A 20,570-nucleotide genomic window follows, 5' to 3' on the forward strand; every position below is an offset into this window, starting at 1 on the left:
AATACACCCAAAGGGATGATATCTATTTAACTTGATTGATTGATGGTCATTTCGACCAAAAACAAACAAAAAAAATTGAATATTAAGTTTGTCCTTCGCAGTTCAACGTTTGCCTAAATAGTGATGCCAGGATTTAACTCATTACTGTCGTCATCACCCCTTTTTTCTTCTTATTTCTTCTAATGAAAGTTACAGGGGTCCATATGGTGTGTGTGACATGATATATAAACACAATAATAATTGTTCCGTTATCGTCATTGACCTGTGTTCCATCCATATGTTATGGGGAACTTCTGGGGAAAAATATTTCAGGCATTTCAGCTTTCTTTTGTGTGGCGTCTTGATTATTATTAATTAGACTAATTATAGGTGTGTGTGCTTGTATATATTATTCTGGTACACACTATTCAGCTAGTTTACCCATTATTTTGTGTGCTGCACTAATAGTATGCTATAAATCAATTGATAGGAGAATGAGGTCAATTCTTGTGTTATTTAATCGAGACAGAGGTGGCCGAGACACGCCCACTCAGAAGCACAGCCTCTGATTGGTTGACAGACTCGCAGCCCAAAGCCTCATGGGATTGCTGTCGGACTGCTAACAACGACCGTAACGGTTTACAACGCGGAAAATTTGATAAAGAGTCACAGAACATGTTAAGTGCTGGATGTATTTTCCAAAGTCCCCCAAAAAGACAAAAAGCTTTTTAACCACCACAAGAAAAAGATCCATACCGTCACCATCTTTCTATTAACTTGAAATAAAAAAAAATCAATTAGACCTCCCTAATGACGTACAATATTATGGCAGAGGAAATGAGAAAGAAATTGAGAGAGACAGAGAAAGACGGAGCGAGAGACAGAGTGCCAGCCCTGTCAGTTATACTTAGCTCAGCGGCTCGTGATGAGTTCTCCACAGTGGTTGCAGGGGTCACGACCCCATTATACACAGGTCACACGCTGACCCCCAGTGTGAGAGTTTATGGGAGCGAAAAGTCCTGTTGTGGTCTAGTTGTGTACTTTATGGATCACATAAATTGTCCGTGCACATCTGTGCATGTGTGGATACGTGTGTGTGTGTGTGTGTGTGTGTGTGTGTGTGTGTGTGTGTGTGTGTGTGTGTGTCTGTAAATGTGAGCGATAGATTCAGCTCAGAAATAAAGTTGAATGTCAGTTCAGCTGCGTTTGCTTTAATATGGGAGGTTGTTTGTTTTTATTATTTAAAATGAACTACAGAGATAAAAACAAGCAGGTAAAAGAGCAAGTAAACAATAATAGCTGACGATCAGCTTTCTATAACCTCGTGAACTGTGTATGTATACCCCGTAAATACAGTATACTGTAGTTGTTCCCTCCCAGATTTCATCAAACATCCGATCGATGCAACATTATCAAAACTAGACTTGTGTTTCTGTCTACATCAAAGTTAATTTTCCTTTTGATTTGGTTTCCACTGAGGAAAATACCAGGCTTCGATACCTGCAAGGTACTTTACTTTCTTCACAAGCTAGTCACTGATAAATTGATCACATTAGTGAAGTATACTGCAATATTTAGAAATCACGAAGGTGTGTTCTTTCATGCACTGCGAAATATGTCCACCTTTTGATATCAAACCGACCCAGAAGCAGCAGAAAACTCCTGTGGAGCATCACCTGCTGGCTTTCTAATAAAACCAGTTTAAATCGTAAAACCAAACAAACGTCATGTTGTCGTCATCTAATTGGTCACATTATGTTAAATCCACCAGGGAGCAGAACTTAGTAAATGTAGGTAAATTAACAACACAGGAGTCCTCTCATCTTACAAGGACAAAATCCAAGTAAATATAGTATCTCAACCAAGAATCCAGGCTAATTAAAATATACTAGGGCTCTTATCATTTGGGGACTTAATAAATGATCGTCTCTCACCTGGGGCCTGTTCAAGGGGACATTTTGCATTTGGACTTTACTTCCCTTCAACAAAAGAGCAGGTGAGACTCTTTTTTTTTTTTTTTTTTCCCAACTTCAAACTATCAACTTGCAAAGCCACGGGGGAGGAGAATCGGGCACGATGCCCTCGAACAGAAACAAAATTACATCTCTCTTCCCGTCTTTTTTGTCTCCTTCCACTTTCATACTGTGCCACAGTCAATACTTCATGCTGTGGAGTTCGAGGGTTGAGTTACCGAGCACATGTTTCTCACAAAGTCCATTTCATTCACTGTCCACGGGATACAAGCACATTCTCATGTTCATAACATCCAAACCCTCCTTGACATTTGTTAGATCTGGAATGAATCTCGGCTCGGTAGAAATAAATATAAACACATGCAGCCGAAGTCAGACGGAAGAATTTTTAGTGGCCGTTTCCACAACATTCCCCCGAAACATTACTTGGAATGTGTGACTGTACAAATCCACTGATTTCCAAGTTACACTGACTAACAACTGGATGAAGGAAGTCGAGGGTGGCCTCACTGCACAGCAGATGTTCTGTTAAATCCACTGTTAATGAAAAAAAAAAGTGGTAAAAATGGTAAAATACTTCTTCCAATATGTGTCTAATTATATTACTTTATGAATTAACAGCCAAAAAAAACAATACTGTCAATGGACATGGTTTAATGTGGCGATAGCAGACCTGTGCTCAGTATCTATCCACTGTATGATCCAACCTAATAAAGCAAGTCAGACTCGAAGAGGTTCCAATTCATTTCCAGATGTAGCATCAAGGTAGTCACATTTTGTTTAAAATGATGTATTTTACGATGGAACAGATGACACTGGTGTCAAACCCAGAAACGTGGATTTTTTTTTTTTTTTTTTTTTTTTTTTTGTACATGTGCGTAATCCAATAAACCGAACAGTAAATCCCTGGAAGCAGTCCAGACACGTCTGTAAGTATTAATACCAAAGAATCTTAATAACGTAAATCTTACATGTTAATGTTAATACTTTCATGTACAGGATAAACCCGATCTGAATAAATCATTTCTCGGAACATGTCATGTATGAATTTAGGGATCCGAAGAGGAAAACTTTTCATTGAGAGGTTCTGACAGACCCACAAAAACACCGAGTCAGACAAGCCGGTCTGCTTTATGGCGTTATGGTGTCCAGTTCATCAGTAGACTCCATGTTCTCATTTCACTCCGTGCGGCCAACAATTTACACCTGATAGCAGGAATCCCAACCTGCTGAAGGACACACTGCTAACCTTAGATTTCCCCTGGATTCACAGATACCGCTCTGTGGCCAACAAAGTAATATCACCTCCCTGAAGGGGGGCTGGAAAATGTGACATGACATATTTCATCTCTTCGGTGATGTGTTCAAAAATTACACAACTTCCATTTGTTTGTGCTCTCTACTGTACTGTATTTAAAAAAAAACATTCAATATACTTGAAGATCTTTACAAATAACATGTGCTCTGAAGGCACAAAGCCACATTTACAGAGACCATCACAGGAGGAAATAGATTTGTTGTGCCTAGTAAGGACACTTTCAATCTCCCAATGGTGTCTCACAACAAAGGCCTTTCACAAAGCCTCTTAAAATAGATTTAATTCTGAAAATCTCTGGTTATTCTCGCCTGGGATACTTGTTCAGGGTTATGATCCACAATACGTCTTTCTCTTTTTGTCTTTGCTCGGTCCGTTCCTTACATTAGCGTGATAATTACCTTAAATTGCTAAATATATAAATAAATGAAGGTATGAAGTGAAGGGCAGCCTGAATGAACAGGTCCGTACCGTACGTCCCCTTTTAGATTAGGGACCTCGAAATCCTGCACATGTTAAACATATTCCCGTCTGGTGTTTTCAGATTCCACCTCCTGGAATTTAAGCTCTTCGACAGACATTACTCGGCCAGCTACAGAAATCTGCTTCTTCTTATCTGAAACTATTAAGAGTTTATCTTTGAGCATCTTGCAAGATGAAGAATTTACTCCCAACTCCCCTCTTCAGTGATCCAGTCTGGTTTCATTCAATAGCTGTGGAAACATCAACACCTCTTCTGGAGAAAACCGCATATTAAGCAAATATACTGCACATTTGCAATATAGTTCCACACACTCTAATCAATTAAAAATGCAGGAATTTGTGCCTGGACTCTTTCCAGTCCTTTAATTTTCCTGAATAAATTGCTGTGTAAATGCAGTATTAAAGACGAGTTAACCACGGAGCACAACCGGAGCCACAAAAACACACACAGCCAAGATAATGAAGAGAAGAAAAAGAAATAAAGTTCAACTCTCTTTTCAGCAAACTACAGATTTATTTAGACATATTTTTTTGTCATAATATAACAGTGTGACTTGGTGTAGCAGCCCAGATAATAGCCCTAATTTACTTTGGTCGTTTCTTTTCTTTGACAGTTAGCTGTATTTATAAAGGATGAATGTCAGTTCAGACTAGCGAAGGCACATATTAACATATTCTACTATGTGAAGTGGTGCCCTCACTGTGGTTGCTTTTAAAACAGGAACTTGAAGAAAAAGAAGTCTATGTTTAACCCCTTTTGGCACAGATTTGGTGAAAAAAAAAAAATTGGCAGTCGAACACACAGCCACAACCATCAAATTAAGCTTTCTACTATAATTTTTTTTTTTTTTTAAGTCTTTATTTGTTACTATTTCTCCCTTTAGTCAAATAATCAGTTCATCAGAGGAACACAAACACACACACCTTGCCTATCAGTGGTGTACCCATCGAAAAGGTAGCTGGGGACTGACTGAGGTACCATAGTCTGGCTTTTTTTATGGCCGTTTTAGAGCAGTGGCCGTTTCCTTGCTGAAGGGGCATTTCAGGTGATGTTGATAACTGCATCATTTTCACTGTGGAATAAATACTTTTGTACCCTCTTCCTAAAGCAACATGGTACCTTTCAGGCATTTAGAAATTGCTCCCAATTATGGACAAGACTTGTGGAGATCTGCAAAATGTTTTCTGGAGGTCATGGTTGATTTATTTAGATTTTTAGCTTTAAAGTACTGCTGGCCTTGAAATACATCCACAGATACGCCAGCCGGGGCTGTCAAAAACATCACGATTTAGTTGACGACTGTCTCACAAATAAATGAAATGAATGATGTCGTTTTGTGTTAATTTCATGCTGCTTGGCAGTGGCGTTTTGTTTTGCAACTACTGTAGGATGTTAATGTCAATAAATGCTTGTCAGAAATGCCGTTGGTAGAATATTAAACGTTAAGCGCCTCAGGATAAACAGTTGGTGGTGCTAATTCTCCGCTCACGTGCCATTAATCCACAGCCAGAAGAACGAGTTGACGTCCATAAAGGAGCTCAAATGGTGGAAGAGACGGAAATATTATATTTCTGTTGGTTTCATGCCGCTGTTTTAATAAAGATGAATGGAAACGATTATGCAGAATAATGAGGATTATGCTCAAAGAATTACAACCACAAAATACGTCAGACAAGCCGATGCCTCGAATTGATGTCATCTACAAGAAGCTTCCAAACTATTTTCGGCAAATTTCCAAGCTGTTTAAAAGGTACAGTAAACTTAGTACATGGGGATTTCTGACCCGAGTAGCATTATACAGATATAGTCATTTAAAAGAGAAATAATCTGTCTTTAAACAATAAGAGGGAGAATTTGAAAGAGAAGACTAGAGATGAGAGGCGTACTTTGGAAACAGAAGGAAAGAAAGAGGCAAACAGACCGAGCATGTATCAACACACACACACACACAATTCTAGTGCAGACCATCCATAATGTCATCCAGCCGTATGACCTGGGCTGTATTTCTTAGTCTTATACTGCCATCTAGTGTGGACAGCAACCGATTCATTCAGGTTTGTCTTTATCTCATACAAATTTGTGTAGTGAGACTTCCTGTGGACTAAACCACATTATCAAACGTCAATGTACTGTAATCTGGGAGTCCTCCGAGAATAAATCCAACTCCAGAAATGAACAAGTGACACTAAGGGTCAGGTAAGAGCCGCAGAAGTCTTGATGGCGACGAATTAAATGATGAGCGAGATACCGACCGGTACAATGAACAGATTCAGTCAGAATGACAATATTTTCAGTTCGATAGCACAGAAAACAAACATAGAAAAGGTCGAAGAGACCATGAGAGTGAAAGGAAGTTCTCCCAAAACCACGTGAATTATCGACGAACACTTGTCATAAAGTCTCAGCTTTAAAAACAAGAAATGACATTACTTTATGTAGCAGTATATCCTACATCTAACATGTGTTTGGACGGATGTTTTTAAAGAAATTTACTCGGAGCGTGTCCCTTCCACTCTCCTTTCAAACATTGGTACAAATTTAACATGAGGTATAACTTCTATATCGATGAGTTATTTTACACAAAATGTTAACATTTGAAGACTATAAGCATAAAGTATCGTGCATCTGCTGCTTCAAAGAAATAAAAAATAATGGTATCATATTTTATTCCGCGGTTCGTTCCAGTTCAGCGGTTGAGCTACATTGAACTTTTGAGCATCACAGCTGTTAATAGCGGCTTTATCCCGTCATAAAACCTGCTCATCTGAGACGAGGTTTCTGGAGGCATGTCGAATAAATATCATGCGAGGAGACGAGTAAAAGCAGCTTTCCGCCACTATTTGCAATGGTCAGGATTCTGGTTCGTGTATCAGAAACAGCCAAACTGCTGTTAGAATAACAGTAGTAGAGTACTGCTCCTACTTAAAAGCCTGAACCACTTCCAGCAGCTTCTATCTCGGAGGTGTCATAAACGTTAGATGTGATTGGTTTCACTCTGTAAATCTGACAAGGAAACGGACCTGTGGGCTCATCTCGTGGTAATATTTGTGCCTCACCTGATGCTGTGAGCTTCAGAGTCCTCGGCTGAATGCTGCCCTCTTGTGGATGAACAGCAACATAACAGCTACAGCCCGGTTTCAGACATATGACAGTTTATTCAAAGTTTACTTTCTACAGTCATTATTGGCAGATATATATATATATATATTTTTTTTAATAACGGTTGTCATTGTCATGTTATTATCAAAGAAAAGTAGAATTAGCATTTTCAAGTGATGTCATCTTACTTGGCTTGCTAGAACAACCCATACATTATTAATCTCTTGACTGTTCTTTTACCAATCCATTAATCAATGAAGAACAACTCAAAGTACTGAAGAAAAAAAACTCACTGTGTGCGCACCAACAGCTAAAAAGTAGTCACGAGAGAAAAAGCAAGAGATTTTTTTACAACAGTAATAAAAACCACCTCACAAAGATTGTAATAAATTGCCTTGACTGGCCGATGAGTATTTCTCCAACTGCGTAAAACTACTGAGTCATGTTTAAATAAAATGCCACATTAAGACTCAGTGAAACTTTAAACCCTTGTTGTTATTGCAAGATTCACAACTGGTCAGTTGGTTCAGTCTGACACACACTTGGTGAGTTTCCTGTCATGCCATGCATTGTGTGTGTGTGTGTGTGTGTGTGTGTGTGTGTGTGTGTGTGTGTGTGTGTGTGTGTGTGTGTGTGTGTGTGTGTGTGTGTGTGTGTGTGTGTGTGTGTGTGTGTGTGTGTGTGTGTGTGTGTGTGTGTGTGTGTGTGCGTGTGCGTGTGATGGTGTAGAAGCAAGAGTGGACATGCTTCTCATTCCATCAGCTGTCAGCTGTCCTCTTGTCTGCCTCCCTGTCTCTGTCTCTCCGTCTCCGTCTCCTCAACTGTCCGTCTGTTTGTCCTTTTGCCTCCGTTGCTGTCCATCTTTGTCTCTGACTGTTGTCTGCTACTGTGAAGAAGATACTGTGTGTGTGTGTGTGTGTGTGTGTGTGTGTGTGTGTGTGTGTGTGTGTGTGTGTGTGTGTGTGTGTGTGTGTGTGTGTGTGTGTGTGTGTGTGTGTGTGTGTGTCTCAGAAAAATCAACATATTTCATATATGTTGATTTGAGGGAATGACTCTCACACACACACACACACACACACACACACACACACACACACACACACACACAATCCCAGCTGTCTCCCCTGCCTTGAAGTGTGCTGAGAGATTGGGATGCTGCCGGGTGAGGGGAGGAGGGGAGGGGAGATGGAGGGGGGGGGGCGGGAGGGGGCGGAGGGGGAGGCATGAGAAACAAGAGCTCTGGAGTTCACATACTGGACGATCCTCCTTCCCCGTGTTCACTTCAGCGGTAAAGTGACTGCTGCAGCTTCAGTGCACATATGCGTCCGTGTAAAAGTCAGTGAAGACGCCAAGGCTGCGACCCGCCGGCTGGTCATCAACACACTACTTGAACGGATGCTGTGGATTTCAGGGCTGCTTCTGTAAACGTCTGGTGGAGATATGAACCTGCCGAAGGTCCAGATCCTGCTGGCGGGGATTGTCTGTGTGTATTCTGGTAAGTCTTCTTCTGTGTGTGTGTGTGTGTGTGTGTGTGTGTGTGTGTGTGTGTGTGTGTGTGTGTGTGTGTGTGTGTGTGTGTGTGTGTGTGTGTGTGTGTGTGTGTGTGTGTGTGTGTGTGTGTGTGTGAGACAGTCCTGACACTTTGACTTTTCAAGGTACTTTAAACCATAAGAAAAGAAGGATTGGCTTGTTTTTTTTCTACAAATCTTAACTTCATTCTCACCAACTTCAACTATTTAGAAATCAACGTGCGGGCTTTCGTTTTACAAACAAAAAAAAATCATTGTGAAGTCAGTAATATTTTCAATGAGGCCTGTGTGATAAACATTGGATCAAAGTACTGTGCCCGTTGTTCAAGTTATGTCTCCTGTCCTCTGATTTATGTACTAATCTCTCCAGAGAGTGAACTGGTGTGGTAAGTGTGCGTGCTCAGAAACAGGAGACAGCTTCCTGACACATGGCCTGGCGGCCTGGACAAAAAAAACAGCTCCAGCACAAACTAAAGAGGGGGGGGCAGGGGAGGCCACTTACGTATTGCAGTAGAAGTAATGATATTTAACGGTACTAAAATATAACCACGATATTTTACATTCTCAGAAAAATCCCTGGAGAAAAAGTTTACGGATAAAACAACCAGAAAGAAAGAGCTATTTTTGAACACTTGACAAAGTGACTCATCACAATAATGCAAGAAAATTATAAAAATCCAACACCGTTATAAATCAGATCTGATGATACAACCAGAGATAATAAAGGGAGAACAACAATATTGTGGAGTGGAAATGACAAACAAAAAAAAACAAAAAAATTCACTTAAGAAATGCAAGAGTAAAATGTGAATATAAAAATAAGGACAATTTGTACAGTTTAAAAAGCCTGTTGTTTTCTGTGTGAAGCCCTTCTGTGGCAGTGTGTTGGTGTTTGTCCTTCAAATATACCCGAAGAAAAAGCAGCTCGGCATTGTTAGCGTTCCTCACTGCAGTCACATTTAAGGCATTTACTGAAGAGTGATTTATATTTATCAGCAAGCAGGTATGCTCTTAAGAGTCTTTTGTTCGAGGACACTTCGACAGGACGCATATTTTGTTGAGGAGGGGAATTAAAACACCGAAAAACATGGAGCACTTTACAGATTTTTTTTTTTTCTTCTATGCTTGATCTTCTCTTGATTTTCTAATTGCTTTCTATATCTATCGTGCAAGTGTTTTGCCAATAAAAGTTCACGGTCTGCTTCACCTTCATCCACCGATTCCTTTTCAAAATCAGACCCCACACACCCGTCGCGCAAACTGCTTTGACAGGAAGACGGTCAATTATACAATGATGTGACTGGTTTATCTGGCGAGCAGTGAAAACGCAGCCAAAGAGATCACGACTTCAGTTACTGAACCTACCAAACATCAAACTTCTGACAAACAACAGACTTCTGGCGGTCTCTCAAAGAAAACATGGGATGAATGGCTGCAGCCTGTGAGCCACCAGGCGGACATTATCTGCATCACTGCAGATGCGCAATAAAAAAAAAAAAAAAAAAGACGGCGCTCAGCAAATCATTCAAAAGGCTTCGTTCCCAGATGCTCCGTGTTCACTTTGAAATATATTTACAACCTGGAGTTTATGCGTCTGTATTTCAAGGTTTGTCTCGGGTCAAATAAATCAACAATTTCAGAAGACGTTACGTTTCGATGTAAACTATATTGCGGCCTGTCATGTCACCTTTGTTTTTGCGAGACAAAATGTGCCACGTATTTGTTCAGTAGCTCATTTTGGAGTAATCATGTTCAGTTCAAATGTTACCGATACAGTCGGGTGAACACAAAACATATCTGGACGATCAAGAACGAAGATTAAAAAAAAAAGTTCTTTACGATTGCAAAAGTCTAAACAGTTAAATGAAATCTCACTCATCCTCACTGTAAAGAATTATAAAGTAATCCTATAAAGTCACTGACAATTTTTCATCGTGTGGAAGTTCCGATCTTGGAGACGCGTGATCTCTGGAAGGTCCGGATTAACACGAGTCGAAGCACGTTTTCTTTTATTTATTCTGCCTCCAGTGGAAGTTACTCGGGCATTGCTCCTTTAATTATCTGGCCAAACATAAAAGTCTCATTAAGGTGTCAAATCCACACGGAAGGTCGACAACAAAACCGCTTTAGCTCTCTGCAACAGAAAAACTCTCACGGCATCACTCGTTTTCACGCGTTCCTTAAAACAGCACCGACTTAAATGAGGCAAACATTTTGTTCAGATGTAGTGTCTTTCTATTTAGCACCAATGTTTAGTTATAATTCAGTACAAAAAAAAAAAATATATATATATATATATTCAGTGAGAACTAATAATCTATCGACTGTCAATAACTTTAATAAACAAATTAAGGTAACACAATTGAGCCGGAGATATTCTGTGTTTTGAGTGAGGGGGGTGTGTGTGTGTGTGTGTGTGTGTGTGTGTGTGTGTGTGTGTGTGTGTGTGTGTGTGTGTGTGTGTGTGTGTGTGTGTGTGTGTGTGTGTGTGCGTGTGCGTGTGTGTGTGTGTGATCACAGACAGAACGCAGTAATCAGAGTGAACGATCTGCAGACGTCAATATTACACTTTAAAATAAGTCTGACTGGATGCAAGAATTAACACCGATTCTCCGGAAGGCGAAGCGAACGCATTAGTGACGGCGCTGACTCACTTCGCCCAACGGGCTTCTTTTCAGCACCTCGCCCGCCTCGGTCTAACGATATTCGGTCATAAGCTCGCTTCCTACGTCCGCTACGTCGTCGTGGACTCGTATGCAACATAAAATAACGTCCGCGCCTCCGTGTTTGTTACTTCTATTACTAATCTGGAGCGCGTCACTACAAAAACAACAACAACAAAAAAGAGTCGGTTTGTAATTTTGCAGTGGCAGCTGGGTATCGTGCGGAAACGGGATTTGAGAGCGGGCAGTGATTGACAGCTCCAAGTGGCTCGCCCCTGTCCCGCCTCCCCGCTCTATTTTTGTATGTGGCCAGATCAAAGCGTGCTCGCAGGACAACAGATGGGTTTGCGAGCGGACAGCAAAAAAAACAAAATGAACATCGGCACTGCAACGCCACACCACACTCGTCCTGATCTACCACAACGATCCCAAATGCTGCGCGTGCCCTTTGCTCTTGTTGGTCACATGAAACAAGATCCCAGCCTGCCGAGTTCAGGCCGACTGTAACTCGCCGGGCAGATTCCCGAAATAACATGCAAACGATGTGACTTGGCTGGAGGAAGTCTGCTGGGTCACATTATACAAAATGACATGACGTGTTCACTACGATTACGAGAACAAAGGTGACGCAACGGTTCCACTCGGCGTTCGGAAATAGCGACGACACGGCAGATAATAAGATCAAGACGGGCCGACCTGGCAACCACCGTGAGAGTATCTGTGGTAACAAAACAAAAAAACGTGTCTATTTCATCTACCGTTAAGCGATAGCTTCATGAATTCAGTATCAGTGCAGCTACACAGGTTAAATTCCTTCAACACATAACGGCAAAAGCTCTGAAGGGGGTTTAAAACCAAACTGGATCCAAGAAGGACTAAGTTGGACTTGACAGCACCGCAGACGGGCCGAAACCCAAACAATGAACAAGTGGATTTGTTATTTTTTTTTTGGCGTCTAGTTCATCAGAACCCGACGAATGCTGCCGGGTCCAGGCGATAGCGACACACATCGCATTATTAACAGCGCTCATCTGGAAGGAACAGCGTCATTTAAAAAAACTAAAAAAAAAAAAAACTACGAGTCCGTTAGCGGGAAAACACCTTTCGTGTGACGAGGTGATAAACGCTCGTCTGACCGTTGTGAACTCCATCTGATCCCGACTTAATGTCAAACGGGTCGGCCGAGGGGGCCGGTCTTTCCCAAACAACCTCTTGGCACTCAGATTGGGTTCGCCGGCCGACTCGCGGGAGCAGACGGCGGACGTTCGGCGACGAGGCTTTTCACCCACGAGGAATGCCGGCCGCTCGGACTGCGGCTGTCCCTGCCTCTCTCTCATCTGATAATCCACCCCCACCCCCACCACCACCACCACCTCCCTCCCCACCCGTCTGTCTTTCTGATGTCTCTATGTTGTACAAAAGATAATATGCGCCTGTATGTTCTAGGTCCAGCACTCTGTTCGGAGGATGAGACCCGTCTGGTGAAGAACCTGTTCACCGGTTACAACAAAGTGGTTCGTCCCGTTAACCACTTCAGCGACGCGGTGGTGGTCACCGTGGGACTGCAGCTCATACAGCTCATCAGCGTGGTGAGAGCACTTCGCACGCAGGAAGAAAACAATGGCCGTCACTGCCGCACTCTTTCCTGTCCTTGTGGTCTCTTAAGCAGACGCAGAAAAAGCCTGCGATTCTGGTTTCACTCCGCAAATGCGTTCACATTTTGAAAAATACTTATGTTATTGGGGAATTTACCAAAACAAAAGAAACGCTCCCGTTGTTTTGAACGGGCAAAAGACAGTCGACTTACTAAAACGAAGCACAACGTAGCCGTCGCTGATCTGAAAGGTGAAGTTAACGGCATCATCCGTTACCTTGGCAACAATCAGGGAGAAAACAAATCGCGCTGCCGTCATGTTTTTAATCAAATATGTCATTTATTCAATTATTTACACCAAAAATTGAATCGAAAAACGAGCAAATATTTTCACTGTTCGGAAAACAAGTCAATGGATTTGTTTATTTGGATGAAATTTGTCGTCTACCGCAGCGTCTCCTCGTTAATGTTCATATAACTGTCGTGTTTTGGGAAATAATTCTAGTTTCGTCCAATACATGATGCGGTTGGGGTTTATATTTAAAAAAAAAAAAAAAAAAAGGTGAGGCACCGGTGTGAAAAATGCTTTTAATTGAAATATAATTACTACTTTAAAAGCATCTACTAGAGTTTGTTTTGATACCATTAATGCAAAAGTACTATCTTTACATGTATTTAACCTTTTCCTCTCGCATTTGTGGTCATGTTTTGGTTTTTTTGTGTCGGCGGAGGGAAAACAGTGCGAACGGAAAGTCGTAAGCATTTAAAACCACCAATATCAAAAGAAATAAAGTTACAACAAGCATTCAGGCTCGGCGTCGGCACGGCGACGGCACGGCGACGGCACGGCGGCCACAAGACAAGCACAAAGCACATAAAACAAGTGAAGGGAGCGTGTGATGCAGCACCGACAGGTGCAACTGCACGATGGCACTGCAGCCAAAATCACGCACAAAAACAAACAAACAGGGATTTGGGAACATTGGACACGCTGTAAAACGACCAGAGCGAAGACACACCACGCAACAAAGTGACAGGCCGCCATCTTTATTGAAGTTTATACCCGAACTTGTCTTCACTTCACGGCGTTACGCCACCCGAACAAAAAGAAACGGAGTTACGGGCTCAGCGGCGGCACGGCGGCCCAAAAAAAGACGAAGCGAATCAAATTCGAGTCAGTCGATGGCACTTGTTGCTCCTTTCGTTCTAAAGCTGTGAAGGAAGTGCGATGCGACTCAGACCAGACAACCAACAGCGCCAGTTGCATCACGTGATGCCCATGCAGCCAAAACAATGCACACCTGCTGCGAAAACAGCCAGCGATTTGGGATGCGCAAGACGGAGGCGACTACCCACACGAGTCCAAGACACGCTCGGTTCATGAGAAAAAAAAACGATGCGACAAGGCGGGAGGCCACCAACTGGAGCAGGGGTGTCAAACTCATTTGAGTTAAGGGGCCACATACTGCCCACTTTCATCTCAAGTGGGCCAGACCGGTAAATTCAGAGCGTAATAACGCAGACATTACGACAATATTTCTCTATGTTTAAATCGCTGGTGAAGGTTTTTGGATGATAAACCCTATTTTAAAAAGGTCTTTCTACAATAAACTAGAAACATAAAGACTAAAACCTCAGACATCAGCCTGGGCTCTCCCTCTGCAGATTCCCGAGCAGCGAGCGCTGCTGCCTCCGGAGCGGACGTCGCATTTACGCCGTTTTTGAAGCAATTACTGGATCGATTAAAAACAAAAATTACAAAACGTTTGTACTCATAAACCTCCATATTCTCACAGAAATGCAATTCATGTCTTTCTGTAATTTTCACACTTAGCAAAGTCATCCGGCGGGCCGAGCTGGACCCCCTGGCGGGCCGGATCCGGCCGGCGGGCCGTATGTTTGACACCCCTGAGCTAGAGGTTACGCCCTCACCTCACCCAAACGAAGGACAACAAATATAAAAGCCTCAGCGACGGCAGGGCAGCCACACAACAAGCACAAAGCAAATAAAACAAGTGGTCCTTACTGTTCGGAGGTCTCCTTCTGCGCCTCCGGTCAGCTTCACCAGCCGGTTAGGATGATGCTCAGGGCTGAAATACAGGTTCAAGCTCTGCCTTCAAAGCTGTTAAAAAGCTGTTCTCCTCTCTCGTCGGGTTCAGAGTCCAGTTTTTTCCCCACAAACTGTCGGAAAACAAAATTACATGCATTGTTAAAAAAAAAAAAAAATTTAAAAGAGCATTTCTACAAGCAAAGCTGCCAGTCTTTCCTCCCAATGTAAGGCAAGTTTATTTGTAGAGCACATTTCAACAAGGCGATTAACGTGCTTCTCATTAAACCATTAAAAACATCAAAACATAAGGCAAAAGAAAAGGACATTTAAAAACAATTACAAACAGTGACTAAAGCTTTAAAAACTGTGATTAAAGCATTAAAAACTGTGATTAAAGGATTAAAAACTATGATTAAAACATTAAAAACTGTGATTAAAGGATTAAAAACTGTGATTAAAGCATTAAAAACTGTGATTAAAGGATTAAAAACTGTGATTAAAACATTGAGCAAGCTAAAAAAAAAAATAATAATAAAATAGCATAAAAGTTGCAGTGCAGTTTAAGACAGCCTCAAATGCAGTTCAGTGAAAGGCAGCAACAAACATTTCCGGTTTTGCTGGTGTTACTGTCTCATCAAACCTTTTAAACAAACAAACTTTTACCTGCAGGTTTGACCGCGCGTGCGTCTATCTCCCCCCCAAAAAAGGGGCGCGTGCGCTCGCACACGCGCATCACTTTACTGAAATTGGTGAATCGTATTTTCGTTGTTTTTGACACGTGATAAACCAGCAGACAAAATGTATTTGGTCGTGAAGATGTAGACCTACTTGCGTCCTTGTGTCTGACTGCTTTTCTGTCTTCTTTGCAGGATGAAGTGAACCAGATTGTGACCAGTAACGTACGTCTCAGACAGGTAAATGTGACGTCATGCTTGGAAATTCCCCCAGGCCACATTTCTGGACCCGATATTTTAAAAAATAAATACATAAATAAAATCACTAGCAGTGTTTTTGTCCACGTAATCTCTGTATCCTAAATAATAACTGTTTGGATTTCTTGGCTCGGACCCCAGGTCCAGCCCTCTTATTGTGAAAGTAATAGAGATATATCATTGGGCGAGTGAATACCACGTGACTGCTTGAAATTACACCATTGGTCTGCTGAATGCCGTGACTTCCTGTATCCGTTTCGGGTGAAAGTCACTCATTTCAAATTAAAAACCCTCTACTGCGTCATACACGCCAGTCATATTCATTTGAATGAATTAGGTAACACTGATTTTAGTAATTCATGTTCTGTAGCATTTATGTACTCAAGTATAATATATCTTTTTTTTTAAATGCTTTGACCTTACCTGGTTCACATCACAAATGTATGACCTTTGTTATTTAAATTTTCAATATGATTATTTTTAAAAGGAAAGGGCGAGTCGCTAAATTCTAGAAATGTAAATAAAGCCTGACTAAAATTATTTTTATTTGTTCTGCATCGATTTGTTCTGTAAATCACATTAACCCAGATTTTACCTGCAATTTGAGTGCAATAAATTTTACTCCTTACGCCTCCTGAAGGCACAAACCTTATTCTTTTCTTGATTTTATGATGGTTTAAGTGAATGCTTCAACTTCAACTTTAACCTCGTATACATCACTATACGCAGGAGTATAATTCTCCAAATATATCAGTAGATGACCCTTTAAAAAATATATATGTTTACTTACCTCCTTTTGTAAGTCTTTGGAAGAAATCTTCCTCGAGAGGTTCAAGCAGAAAGTAAACTGATCTGGTCATAAGAGCTTTTCACACTAGTGACATGACACTGATAACAAAATTGTATTCAGGATATTTAAAAGTTGCATTTTATTGCCACACACAGTCGTAACCGTTGGGATTACATAAATGAATGCGCAAATGAGAATAAAACAACTAAATGGATTTTTAGCAGCACGTCAGTTGACCAAACGATCTGAAGCTTTTCAAACGTTTTCCCTCAGGAATGGGAAGATGTGAACCTGAAGTGGAAACCGGACGAGTACGGGGGCATCAAAAAGATCCGAATCCCCTCCACCGACATTTGGAAACCCGACCTGGTGCTTTACAACAAGTAAACACACTTTATCTCTTGTTCTCAAACACGCACCAACACTGGAGCTTTCTCTCACCTCCACATCTTTTACCTTCTTTTCCGCAGTGCCGACGGCGACTTCGCCATCATCCACGAGACCAAAGTCCTGCTGGAGCACAACGGCAAGATAACCTGGAACCCTCCGGCCATCTTCAAGAGTTACTGCGAGATCATCGTCCTTCACTTCCCGTTCGACCTGCAGAACTGCAGCATGAAGCTGGGCACCTGGACGTACGACGGCCTGCTGGTCGTCATCAACCAAGTCAGTGGGAATCTTTCGCGTCGACCTCTGGAATTCGTACGTTCGGTCGATAAAGAAGGATGACTAAAAGGTTTCGGGGTCCTTTTTTTTTTTCAGGACAAAGATCGACCGGACCTCAGCAACTTCATGGAGTCGGGCGAATGGGTGCTGAAGGACTACAGGAGCTGGAAACACTGGGTCTACTACACCTGCTGCCCCGACACGCCATACCTGGACATCACCTACCACTTCCTGATGCTGCGGCTGCCTCTCTACTTCATCGTCAACGTCATCATTCCCTGCATGCTGTTCTCTTTTCTCACCGGACTGGTCTTCTACCTGCCGACCGACTCCGGTACGTATGGAGTCTTTGGATCATGGGTAAAATCTTGATAGGGGATTTATAGTAAACGGCAATGCAGCGAAGCCTTCAGGTTCATTCTGAGGTGATCAGATGTCTCTTTTATACATATTCAGACGAATCCATCGTCACCTCTGTTATAAAAAGTCTCTTTTCTGTCCGCAGGTGAGAAGATGACCCTCTCCATCTCCGTCCTGCTGTCCCTGACCGTCTTCCTGCTGGTTATCGTCGAGTTGATCCCCTCCACCTCGAGCGCCGTGCCTCTCATCGGGAAGTACATGCTCTTCACCATGGTGTTCGTCATCGCGTCCATCATCATCACCGTCATCGTCATCAACACGCATCACCGCTCCCCCAGCACGCACACCATGCCGGCGTGGATCCGCAAGGTTTCGTGCTTTTTTTTCTGTTAGTTTACAGTTTAATTCGTGTGGGAAGGAAGGAATTTAGTCGACAGCCTCCTCTCCTCTGCGTTCCTCTCAGGTCTTCATCGAAACCATTCCCAACATGATGTTCTTCTCCACGATGAAGCGTCCCAGTCAGGAGATCCGGCAGAAGAGGCTGTTCCCGACCGACATGGACATCTCGGACATCTCAGGTCAGACACGTCTCCAAACGAGCGAAGCGTCGTCACGCGGGACGAGTGGCGGTCGTGTGCCTCCGCTGGCCGCTCAGGTCGTTGTGTAAAATGCGGTTTACTTTTCGGTACATCTCGGTGTGATGCACAAGTCCAACAAATTTGGTGCATGTAGGTGAAACTCGGTGCCAGAGCTGCAGTTTAGGGGGCGCCGGTGAGCCGTTTGGCCACGCCCACTCGCAAAACACATATCAGATGTATGGTCTCACCACGCCGGATGTATGTGACACGTTTCGTGAGGTTTCAAGCATCCTTCGACCTTAAACATCAACTTCCCGTGTCACGGCGAGACACCAAACTTTGACGCATCGTCACGGCGACGCCCATCGACAAAGTCGAATGAAAGTTTCAAGATATCGTCAACTGCATGTTTAGGTTATTGTGACCCGACTTTAGGTTCATGTGATCAACCAGCTCGACGTGGAACGTGAAAGTATGAAGTGTCATTTCCAGTGTCCACGAATTCTTTTGATAAGATTTAATCCCAAACACGTTTTCTATCCATAGAAACTAAATTCAAGTCGGTCCGACAAAATCCCTCGGAGGAGTTCGACAAAGTACAACGTGTCAGAATCGGCCAAAATGGCGACTAAATTCAAAATGGTGGACTTCCTGTCGAGTTGACGTAACGGTGCGATGTAACTTTTTTGTGCGTCTCGGTGTGATACACGTGTCCACCGGATTTGGTGAATTTAGGTAAATGTGGCCGCCGGGGCATCTCTGTAGGGGGCGCTATCGAGGCATTTGGCCACGCCCACTCGCGACTCCACTAGAATATGAAATTTTTCGCCGGGAGACATACGCGTATCCACTTTTTAATATGATAAAGCCTCCAAAAGGGCAAATCACTTTACGTAAGTTTGTTTGTTTGTTTTGTATTGTTGTTGACCTTCGGTTTGGTATTAGTGTGACTGCACGTATAAAGCCTCCAAAAATGCAGTTGTTTACGGAGAATCATAATAATCGCTTGGATAACGACGGGGCTTTCAAAGCATCATCGGCGCTCGGGCCCTAATAAAACAAATTTTTTTTAAAAAGTAAAACACGAAACAACCCTCCGTGGTGTCCTCGCTCTCCCCCTGCAGGTAACCCCACCCGCACCAGCGTCACCTACCAGTCTCCCATCGTCAAAAACCCAGACGTCCGCAGCGCCATCGAAGGAGTGAAGTACATCGCCGAGACCATGAAATCCGACGAGGAATCCAACAACGTAAGCGATGAAATCACCAATTAAAAAAAAAAAAAAAAAAAAAAAAAAAAAAGGGATTCAAGTAAAAAAGCAGTCGTGAAAAAAAAAAAAAAACTTTAAATGAAATTACGTCCAAAGTCAGTTGTCCTTCCTCGTCCCCGTCTCCTTCCAGGCGGCGGAGGAGTGGAAGTTCGTCGCCATGGTGCTGGACCACATCCTGCTCTGCGTGTTCATGGCCGTGTGCATCATCGGGACGCTCTGCGTGTTCGCCGGGAGACTCATCGAGCTCAACACGCTGTGAAAACAACAGAAAAGCCCAAACGTGTGCGATCCGATGAGACCGCCGGAGGAGCGTTTGTTGTCGGTCGCTCACACGCCGACAGACCGAGGGGATTTTTTTTTTTTTTTTTTAACGCGTGAATAAGTGAGTTTTTGTTGTATTTGCATCTCAGAGGAACGACGAGGCGTTTTGATGGAGACGGATCGTACTTGAAGTTATTCTTTGTCACCAACATTATATTGAAATGTGTTTTGTTTTTCCGACAGTTCGTGACCGCTGCCATCCCTCCGCTGGGTTTTTATTGTTATATTTGTTATCGGATGTAAATCCAGAATTATTTCTTTTTTATTTCCTTTTTTTTTTTTTTTTTTTTTTTGGCAGCTTGATTTCAGGTCTCTTTAAATGTTGTAATGTTTAAATGTTGTCCCGGTCGTGGTAAGATATCTTTCCGTCCTGGAAGTTTTATTAATTTGGTTTTGCCACGACTCTCGTTTTGACTTCTGAAAGTTTTATTTATTGGTTTAGGGTCTTTTCTACTTCAGATAATGTCTTCTTTTTTTTTTTTTTTTTTTGCTTTTGTTCCGAAGAAAAATCAGTTTGAACTGATCGGCTGCTTTTAAAAACATCTGACACAATTCATAAACTATCCACCCTGAGGTGGAGTCACCGGTGGACGTAGAGATTATGGAGACGTGGAGTTTCTCACTTGCCGTTAAATTTAACAGCTGCCGTGTTGCTGCCCGTTTCAACAAGCAACTTGATTTATTTCGCAGCCGTGATTCCTGAAAACAACACAAGTACCATGTATTTTATTCAGTTTACTGATAGTGAGGATTTTTTTTTTTTTTTTTTTTTTTTGGCAGTTATGTAGATGTGGATTACAGTGAAAAATAAAAGCAATATCAACACTCCATTTATTTTATTTCTTGTCGTTAGGGCCTGAGCACCGACGGTTCGAAAGCCCTATTGTTCGTCAAGGAATTATTATTATGATAGTCCGGCGGTCTCCGACGCAGCTTCAGAGCTGGAAACGACCCGATGAGGACGCGG

General features: G+C 42.4%; 1 protein-coding gene across 1 annotated transcript; it reads left to right on the forward strand.

The window, feature by feature from the left end:
* The first annotated feature begins 8,148 nt into the window (after positions 1-8,148).
* On the forward strand, positions 8,149-20,409 carry chrna1 (cholinergic receptor, nicotinic, alpha 1 (muscle)). Its single transcript, XM_069712887.1, has 10 exons — positions 8,149-8,345; positions 12,489-12,631; positions 15,556-15,600; positions 16,682-16,791; positions 16,879-17,074; positions 17,171-17,408; positions 17,580-17,803; positions 17,898-18,012; positions 19,137-19,261; positions 19,413-20,409. The coding sequence occupies exons 1-10, from the start codon at positions 8,291-8,293 to the stop codon at positions 19,539-19,541; spliced, it is 1,380 nt and encodes a 459-aa protein (XP_069568988.1). The 5' UTR covers positions 8,149-8,290; the 3' UTR covers positions 19,542-20,409.
* Positions 20,410-20,570: the final 161 nt, after the last annotated feature.

The sequence above is a fragment of the Brachyistius frenatus genome, unplaced genomic scaffold, assembly GCF_029030835.1.
Source record: "Brachyistius frenatus isolate BFR_SWC_R1_liver_20210118 unplaced genomic scaffold, ASM2903083v1 Contig_113, whole genome shotgun sequence".
Classification (NCBI taxonomy): domain Eukaryota; kingdom Metazoa; phylum Chordata; class Actinopteri; family Embiotocidae; genus Brachyistius; species Brachyistius frenatus.